Source organism: Netta rufina, assembly GCF_964035555.1.
Source record: "Netta rufina genome assembly, chromosome: 13".
NCBI lineage: Eukaryota > Metazoa > Chordata > Aves > Anseriformes > Anatidae > Netta > Netta rufina.
The window spans coordinates 11,762,902-11,772,538 of record NC_140136.1 but is presented as its reverse complement, the minus strand read 5'-3'; the positions used below and the strand labels follow the sequence as shown (position 1 = coordinate 11,772,538).

Sequence of the window (9,637 nt, the reverse complement as noted above, 5' to 3'; positions counted from 1 at the left end):
CGCCAGGACGGGCTGCGTGAAAACCACCGATATTTGGTATTTTCCTCACTGTCCCAGTGACAACGGCCGGGCTGAGCCCTGCAGCTGGACAAACCCGAGCAAATCGGTCACTGGATGAGGTGAGGTTGGGGACTAATTGGGAAAATGCCGCCCCTGAGCCGGGAGCTGGGGCTTTGGGCCCCAAAAGCGCCTCAGAGCCGGGCCCCGGGGCTGGCAGCAGCGATGTTTACAGCCGTTGCCATGGCGACGCCCGCCCCCCTCGCCCCTCAGGACCCCCGCCAGCCGCCATAGGTGCCCCTATCAGCGCCTGTTGAGGCTCGCCACTCGCAGCGCACCGCCGCAGCCCGGCCCTGGCTCCGCGGGATGTGGGCACTGCAGAGAGGCCGGGAGCGGGGTGAGGCCGGCGGAGCGGCGCCCCCCGCGCTCCCCGTCGGCGGCCGGAGCCGGGCCCTGCGTGGAGGCAGGAGACGGGCGCCGGCAGCGGAGCGGCGGCCTCTCGGCGCGGCGCCGCCGCGGGGCACTCTGGGAAAGCGAGTCCTGAACGCCGCTGCTCTCCGCAGAGCGCAGCGGAGCGCGGACACATCTCCCAGCGTGCAGCGCGGCGGGCAGCGAGGCGGTGCCTCGCGCGCGTTGCCTTTCGGGACTTGTAGTCCGCCCGAAAGCGGGAGGCGGCGGAGGGGGGAGCGGCACGGACTCGGCTTCCCGTCGGGCGCCGCGGCCCCATTGTGGCCACGCTCGCTCCCCATTGGCCGGCGGCGGGAGCCGGGCCTCGCTCCCCGCCCGGTGACACAAAGCGGATCCAAGATGGCGGAGGCGGGCGCGGGGAGCCTGCACGGGGGGGACGCGGCGGCGGCGGCGGGGCCGGGGCCGGGCCCGGCCGAGGAGCAGGAGCTGAGCCGGCGCCTCCGCCGCCTCTACCCCGCCGTCAACCAGGAGGAGACGCCGCTGCCGCGCTCCTGGAGCCCCAAGGACAAGTACAACTACATCGGCCTCTCGCAGGGCAACCTCCGCGTCCACTACAAAGGTGCCGGGGCTGGGCCGGGGGCGCCGCGGTGGGCCCAGAGCGCGGCCCCGTGGCAGGGCCGGGCTGGGCAGGGCCCCCCCGGGCCCCTCAGCGCTCCCCCCCAGCCCCACGGCAGGGGCTGGGGCCGGGCTGCAGCCCCCGGGGGGCGCCTTATGTAACGCTGCGCTGCGCCCTGAGGCCGGCCCGGCCCCCACAGGGCCCGGCTGGGGGCTCGGGGGGTCCCCGGGGCTGGGGGCCCTCGGGTTGATGCCCGTAGGAGCCGGGGCTCGCTGCCGGAGGCTGTTGTTCCTGCCCTGCCCGCAGAGAGCCGGGCGTAGCCTTCGGTACCTGATTGGGAAATGGTGGCGGCGGGGCCCCTGTTGTGTAACGGAGCCGTTCGGGGTCGGGGCAGTGCGGGTGGGGAGGTGGAGGGGTCGTGCAGCGCCTCGCTCAGCCCCATCGGGGGTGGTGGGGGGGGGGGGAACAAAGGGGAAGGTGCAGCGCTGGAGGTGGGGGCAGTGCGGGATCGCACATCCTGAGCCTCTGGGATGTGCGCTTTGGATGTGGGGAGAAACAGAGCCCGGCCAGCTTCAGCCAGCAGGGCTCTACAACAAAACGTGAAAGGGTTCAAAGCCCGTAGGGACTGAGATCTTTGTTCTTTCCCAGGTCACGGTAAAAACCACAAAGATGCTGCCTCAGTCAGGGCCACGCACCCCATCCCTGCAGCTTGTGGCATTTATTACTTTGAGGTGAAGATCGTCAGCAAAGGTAGAGATGGGTGAGTACCTCAGCCCGGCCTGCTGGGCGGTGGCGCGTGTTCAACAGCCCTGCTGTGCTCAGGCCTTCCCCTCCCGAAGGGTTGGAGGTCAGACGGCTGCTACCTGGGGTTAATGGGCGAATGCATGGTCAGATCGCTCTGGAGGCAGAGGCACTTGCACGGCTGCTTAATGCACAGCTCGACGTGGGCAGTTATGCAAATGGAAAAAATTCTGGGTGCCTGGCACAGCTTGAATTATAACACTCTTCTCTTGCTAGCTCGGTCTGGTCACTCAGACACCTGGCAGTAAAAAGAAGCAGTGAGGTATCACAGAGGTGGCCTGGGGACCTAGCCCTAGATGGAATTCACAATAGACAGAAAAACTGCACTTTTGCTAGTTTTGTTCTTTAATAGGGGAACAAACGATCTTTCTTGGGGATGTTTCTGTTGAAATGTGGGTGGGCTTCAAATTTAGCACGTGTGTTGATGGGAAGGAATAAGGGCTGCTGATCACGGAGAAAATGCTCTGCCCAAACTCCCGATCGGGTGATGACACACAGCTGCTTTCATTAGGCTGCCTCATGGGAAGAAAAATTTGGAAATCGGGATCTAGCTAATGAGTGCAGGGTTCATGTTTGGATCACAGCTCCTGATGACTCAAAATTGGAGTGCAGAATAAGGGAGGGACCTGAAAATTAATGTTGGGCTGTCAGAGAGATGTTTGCATGGGGAAGAGCAGGAATAGTGCTGCGAGAGTGCTGGAAGGAGAACGTCTGAGGCTGTTTTTAAATGTCCTGTATACATGGTGAAGGAAAAGATCTTGGGGAGGGAATGAGGGGTGTGTGCATGTAAGCTGGAATCTGTGAAACTTACATCATTTCTGGTGGAGGTCCTGAGGTTGGACTCGAGTTGTTTTCTCAGGATAGATTCCATTGTGACAGATCACAACTGTGGAGGCTTGGGAGACTGTGCTGGAACCAGAATGCTGAATAAAAGAGTGTTTTTCCTGACCAAATATATAAATATATAAATATATATTTTACAGTAATATTTAACGCTGTAGACTGTTGTTGAGACTCTGTTTGCCGTATCAGTCTATGCTATTTTGAGTGGAAGAACTGCAAAAGCAGCAAATCCTACATTAGAAGCAGCTGTACCTTACTAAGCGGTACCTCAGTGACCTGACCTGGCAGCGAGTTCTGGATCTCACCCAGTCTTGTGCTCACTGTATTGGGCATTATTTCACCTAAAATGTGGCTGGATCAGGATGTCTCTTATGGAGTTCCTATAAAAGCCTATTCAGGATTTGGGGGAATGCGGGAATGCAGCAAAGGGGCATTTCTGACAGGATTTGGGCTTCTGCTGGTAGTGTAGATCAGTTCTTAATTATCGTAAAGGCATCAACGTGCTTTGTGTGCATGTGTTGTTTTTTTCCATTGCTAAAGGCTGAATATCACAGCTACAGCCACCCAGAAGGTAAAGCAGACCAGGAGAAGGTTCTGAGTGTAATTAATTAATGCAATCCTGCAAGAATAACATTTGAACTGTGGCCTGTTTACAGGTCTTAGGGAAGGGCAGCAAACATTCCCATTAGAAGCCAAATTAGTCCTAATTTCGTACTGTTGCTGTCACTGTTGAATTGAGACGCGACCTGCTTGTAAGGGGACTTGCAAAGGATCTTCAGTGGTGCTGCGTTTGGTGCAATTATTGCAATAATTACCAACTGTGGAAGGTTAGCTGTGTGTATGTGAATTCTGGGCTGGATGCTTTACGAATGCTGGGAAAAGCCCTTCTCTGTTCTTTCAGTTCGCTGACTTGGTGTTGAACTGCTTGTCTGTTTCTGAAACCGTGCACTTGATTAGTTTATGTAGCTGCTAAAATTAAAATTATCTCCGGTGTGCATCAGGGCAGATTTCTGAGGAAATCACTTTACAAAAGGTCACTGAGCAGCACTTAGTCCTTGTTGCGTTCCAGGTCAACGTTACGGGGAGATGATGGAATTTGCTGCATGCTTCCCAAGATCAGTTTTGTCTTTTTTTCGTTGTCTGTAATCCTAATTACTTCAGGAACACTCTGGACGATATGGAACTGTGTGTATTAATGTTATAGTGACATGAAAGTGAGATGTTGATAGCTATGGTCCAAAGGCAGTGCTGTGGTGAGCCATTGGAGAGCTTCACTTATGTCTCAGCCGCTCCGGTGCCTTGCTTTTCTGTTCCTGGTGGAGAGTGCTCCAGTATTTATCGTTGTGGTTTTGGGGATTTGTAATTGTGACCTTATAGCTGCTGCCTGTCCCTTAAAGCTTGCTCTTGTGCGTCTCATTTTTAACAGTTCGAAGGCAGCCCGTTGGGGCCCCGTGTGTTCTAATGCCGAACTGTCACCAGCGTCTCTGTTCTTAGGAAGCTCTCTGGTGTTTATTACGCTGTGGTGGCTTCAGTTTAAAGGAATTAAAGGCCAGAAATCTAAAGAAGGGGTTGGAGGGAATGAAAGGAAGTTTCCAAGTGGCATAAGTGGTGAGGCCTGTCCCTAGGAACTTCACTGGAAGCCCCTGAGCGAGGGGAGAGCAAGAGGAATCTTCCTGAGCTCGTTTTTCAGAATGGGCTTTTCAGGTGTAAAGTCTCTGCTTGGTACCTCGTCGTTTATTTGTGCTGCTTGGAGCAGTGAGGGGAAGGTTACGTGATGTTATACCCATTGTGTCTCTGCTGCTGGAGCTTGTGAAAGCTCTTCATGTTTGGTTTAAAATCAGAGCAATCAGGTTGCTAAACAAGACTTACTCAAACACTTTGGTTGAATGAGTTTCAGAAAGTGTGCTTTCAGGAGTTACAATTGATTTTGCTTGAGGGCTTTTGCTTGGTAGCTCAAAGCTGTCTTTCAGTGCTAATAAATCTGTTAGCCTAGCGCTGTGCGCCCGGCTCAGGTGCTGACAGTTGTTAATGCACAAGAAAAACTGAAGTTGCAGGTAAGAAACAGGATAGAAATGACATTTACTGGCGGTGTAAGGGTCCTGAAGCTCAGCAGATGATTTTATTTTTATTTTTTCCTGACGAGATGTTGCCTCTGTAGGGCATGTTCTGGTACAGCAAGGGCTCCTGGACTGACATCAGACCTGGGCAGCTCTGCATAGGTGGAGTTGCTGAAGTGCAGAGCAAGCTGAGAAACTTCCCCCATCGGTTGTTTTCATGGGGTGAAGGTGATCTAAGTCAAGTGTGCTGTGGTTCCTTCCTTTGTTTCCTCCCTACCTCACTGCATCCTTGCTGCAAAATAAAAGCCCCCCCAGCCCTGCTGCTTTTCAGGCAGATCGCTTACCTGCTTGGTTTTGCAAACCCCAGTCCCAGCACGAGGGAAGAGGGAGGGACTGCGGCAGCGCAGACACCGGTTGCTTCAGACTGCCATGGCTCTGCAGCCACAGCTGGCAAAAAAAAAAAAAAAAGCTGCTTTTGTGTTGTCTTTCTCCCTTGCCCTTTAAGTTTAAGGCACCTGCTCTGTGTTTTCCCCTGCTCATGCTGAGATACAGCCACTGCCTTTCGAGTTAAAGATGGTTGAGACTCACCTTTAGCCGAACAGCGGTCATTTCTCACCCTGTTGGTTTTAGCCTTTACTGATGCGACATCGCCTTTATTTACTGTTTCCTTTCCCTGGGAGAGGGGAAGCTGCCAGACTACCATTGAAAAACTGGTCCTGTCCTTCGTGTAAAAAATCAGATCTGCCAGTAGGTCGGCCTGTTGGTTGTGATACCGTTTGGGGAGGTGGTTCTTATCCTCAGAGAGTAGAGCTGAGTTCAGCTTACACTCCCTACCAGCAGCTGCAGCCCTCTTCTCGCCTCCTTGTCTGCAGTGAGCAGGCAGGGAGTGGTTCCTCCAGGCTTTACGACGATACAGGGGAAGACCCTGGGCTCTGCCCTGCCACTTGCCTTGTTTCTGTGCCTTCCCTCGTGCTCACAATCTGTTACCCAGTTTTGTGGGGAGCTGCTTCAAGGAGATAACTGGTTGAAAACTGGCCACGGCAAAATAATTAGAATGATTTAACCTGCTGACATCAGTGCCAGAAATTGCTGGTTTTTCCCCTCAGTAAGGACTGCTCCTCAGGGATCTGCTCTCAGACACAGGTTGAAGGAGAGTCAGACAGGGGACCCCGGGCTGCTGGGTGGGAGTTTGCTGTGCTCTGGGCAGGAGGATGGAGGAGGAGGAGGGTCCCGCGGTCCCTTCTGCTCCAGCCTCTGTGTGGCTCGTTGAGTGGCTCCCTTCCAGCATTCCTTGTCTGAACAGTCCTGCAGAAACGGCCGTGCCCCTTGTGTTCCTGAGCTGCCACAAATAACTCCTGCTTTTATCACGGTGGCTCAACCTCAGCTATATTTGAAGGTGCTGGACTTCCACGCTCCCTCTGTGCAGCATGTTTGTGCGCCGCTGGTTCGTCAGCGCACCTCGTGGCCTCCTTCCCCAGTAGGATGCTCCCCCCTTGGTAAACAGGAGCGGTGCCTGTAAGACTCATCAGGGTAGGGCAGCCAGCCCGTGACTTGGAGGCTTTTGTGACTCAGAAGGACAATTTGGCTTTGTTAACCTCTTTAACAGGGGCAAGGTGAGTTGTCTCCTGGGCGGCCGTGCTTGTTCCCGACTGATGTTTCTTTTTCGCGACCTGTTTTAGCTCCTGGAGGCAGATTCTGAGCATGCACAGGTTCCTGGCCAAAGTCCCCTGTCCTGCAGCCTTTCCTCTGTTCCTCAGAGTGGCATTTTGCTGCTGACAGTTCTCTCCTGGCCATGTCTGGTTTGGGACAGCAGCTCTGTTGCGGGTGCCTTGGTGTGCTGGAGCTCTGCGATGAGTCTCACTCATCTCACCGGGGCTCTTCCGTGAGCTGGCCTCAGGAAGGCTGCTGAAAGACCTGCTGTAGCTCTTCCTGGTGCCATGATTTCTTCGTTAACTCCCCCTTTTCCTCCTGCCAGCACTAAGGCAATGAGTTGGATCGGGTTAACCATCTTTTTTGCTTGGTTGGTTTTTGGCTTGATCAGTTCCTTGGAGCAGTGCTCCCTTTAAACGGGGGAGAGGAGGCCAAGAAAGGGGGCAGAAGAGGGAGGGAGGGAGGATGTGGGCAGCAGCGAGTGTCAGGATCTCTCTTCCAGCCCCCTTTAAGCTGTCCAGAGATGCTGGCCAGTGCTCGCTTCCATCTCGGGCATTTTTCTTTAGAGAGGGAGGAAAGAGTACTTGGAGGAGAGAGGCACGAGAGCTAATCTAGCTTAGGCCATAACAGTTTATTTAAAATCTTTCTTTAGCTTTCTTACACAAGTGTGCCATGTCCCAGCCTTAAAAATAGCTTTGCTTCACCCCGACTGAGAAAGAAAAATAAAGGTCACATGTTTGGGTTGTTCAGCAGCCTCTACACGAGTAAGGAGCGATCTGCCCATCTTCCTTGCTTACGTTTCTCCCTGCCAACTTTCCATTCCTCCCCAGCGTATGGTGAGTGTGATTGCTCTCTGGGAAGCCTCGCGCTGGCGTGCTCTAATGGTTTCCAGATGCTGATAGAGGTCTGTCCACGTCGCACCCTGACGTCAGGGCCTCTGATGGCGTGGTTGTCTTTGTTCATCCCTCAACTGGCTGCGCCGTGGCCACTTCCTAACAAAACGTGGCTGTAACGAGGGCTGAGGAATGTCCTGCAGCAAGTGAGGGTTTCTGGTGTCTGCACACGCCGAGTGTTCCCTTCTTTATACCTGATAACCTTGTAAATAATTGATTTCCTCCTCTTTTTTTTTTATTTTCCGCCCTCGTTTCCAAGAATCCAAACCTGGCACCGGGAGAGGGGGTGGTTCTGTTTGCAGGTATCTCTGCTTGTTTAAATTTACACTGTTCTTCAGACGCTCGTTTAAACAAACCAACACATAAATAAATAGCCCCAACCAGATTCAGTAAACACTTCTCACCTTGTTCACGTTTGCAAACAGTCTTGTCCAAGCACGTCTTGCTTCCTCAGCTACTGACAGGCCGAGCAGTGTTCTGCTAAACCCTTGGTGCTCTGACGTGTGGAGACACTTCAGTTCTCTTTGGAGGTTTTGCATCGATTGATGAGGTCTCATATCGCCTCTCAGTTTATGTCACTCTGCTAAATTCTTGTGGAAGGGGGTAATCTTGAGAGCAGCTTCTCAGATGTAAAGCAAGTTGTGAGATCGAAATCTCCCATTTGCAGTTGATAACTTGCCATTGCATTAAAAAACAACGACGATGGAGTAGAAACTGAAACATGGTGCTTTATAGGAGTGTCACGGGCTTTACCATTGTAATGGTAGAATAACAATTCCTCGTTAAAACAGCTTAGGAAGTAAGGAGACGAAGTGGAAGTAGTGATGGTGATACGTGACTTATTCACTTGTGATGTGTGTGTTTAGGTCTGAAGTCTCAATTTTTTTTTTATATTTCATGCTGTGATAACTTCTTTCTATTGATTTTTTGTGCGTGTCCAGCTACAATTGTGAACTTCTGTGCAGTAAAGAAGAGTTTGAGGAAAAGTTCTTTTTTTCCCTTCCCTCTCACCCTCTGCTGTTTCTGAATATCTGTTGTAAAAAATGTAGAGATATGGCAAAAGTAAATTCTAACAAAATAAACAGGATATCTTTAGAATATGTATAAAACATTATGCTACAATTTTCCAGTGTATGTTTACACCTAATAAATCAAATTATAGGATAATGGGAGCAGGGTGTTTAAATGTTCTAGGATTATGCATCTAGGCAATTCTCTGTTTAATAATTAAATCGTACAAGTTGCTTAACTTTATTAAAGTTAAGAGGAGGTTTTTTGCCACCATTTATGAAGCTATTGGGTGATGAACCAGTAAAGAATTTATCATCTTCTGTGAAGCTTGACTGTTTCTTCAGCTCTGTTACTGGCTCTGTAAAGTAGGTTTGTGTTAACAACATTATAGTGACTACTGCCAAATTAATTTTCCTAATTGCTTCTCTTGCAGTGGGCTTTACAGTGTACTCGTGGTGTAAGACGAGATCTCAGTTTGCATGCTATAGTTGCAGAGCCAGAGATAGATCTTCCTTCTTGTTGTATGGGTTCTTCTTTCCACTTTGAGACTTTTGTTCTTTGTGGTGGAATTGTCAACACACAAAGATCTGTGAATTCAGTGTGTGGTGCTCTTCTGGTGCTCTGCCTAACTTTATGGGTTTTTTTGTTTGTTTGTTTCCCCCCCCCCCTGTTTCAAGAAGTATTCTTATTTCATAGGTACATACGTCAAAACTTGGTGGGTTATTTTTTATGTAATACATTTTCCATGTAACTAAAATACAGTTCTTAAATGTTGCGGACTTGCCATTTTTTGGAATTTTGTGAAGACTTGTGTTAGCAAGTAAATACTCCTTTTGTAAGAAGTGTTGCTGTCCCTTTTCTGATCGAAGCCTAAGACAGAGAAAATCAGTGTGTGAGGATGACAGAACACCTCTTGAGAGAAGCAACTACTTGGCAGCAGAGTGTGCCCTGATTTGGGTATTACCTTTACACTGTTCCTACTGTCTTAGTGGAGAACACAGGAATTCAGGCTGCTGTTTGAAGCTGGCTTTCTGTTACAATGGCCTGAAATGCAAGATGAGTTTCCACCGTGGGAGTTGTAGCCTTCCTATGGCTTGTCCTGTTTTGGATGTCTTTCTTTTAGGTGTTTGTGGTATCTCTGGTGCCTGTCTCTATGTTTTCTAGACTTTGTTCATGCCAGGAAAAAGTGGTCTGTTGCTTAGACTGGCGGTCAAACACTCGGAAGTCCGTTTAGTCATGGAAACATGTTTGACTTCTCTCATAGGTCGGATAAAAAGTGTCAGCAACACTGAGCAGTGTGTTTGGAAGAGAGCTTCGTTAATCAGCAGGGCAGACTGAACAAAAATCTTACTTATTCAATT

At 51.0% G+C, this 9,637-nt stretch overlaps 1 protein-coding gene across 3 annotated transcripts in view; it reads left to right on the top strand.

The window, feature by feature from the left end:
* Positions 1-9,637, top strand: part of RANBP10 (RAN binding protein 10) — a 77,345-nt gene continuing 67,708 nt past the window's right edge. For 2 of the 3 annotated variants that reach the window (XM_084294481.1, XM_084294480.1), the window contains exons 1-2: positions 794-1,024; positions 1,670-1,781. In XM_084294481.1, the coding sequence (XP_084150607.1) occupies positions 805-1,024; positions 1,670-1,781 (332 nt within the window). In that variant the 5' untranslated portion in view covers positions 794-804. Of the gene's footprint in view, positions 120-793; positions 1,025-1,669; positions 1,782-9,637 lie in introns of those variants that run through there. The other variant, XM_084294482.1, reaches the window with a different exon arrangement.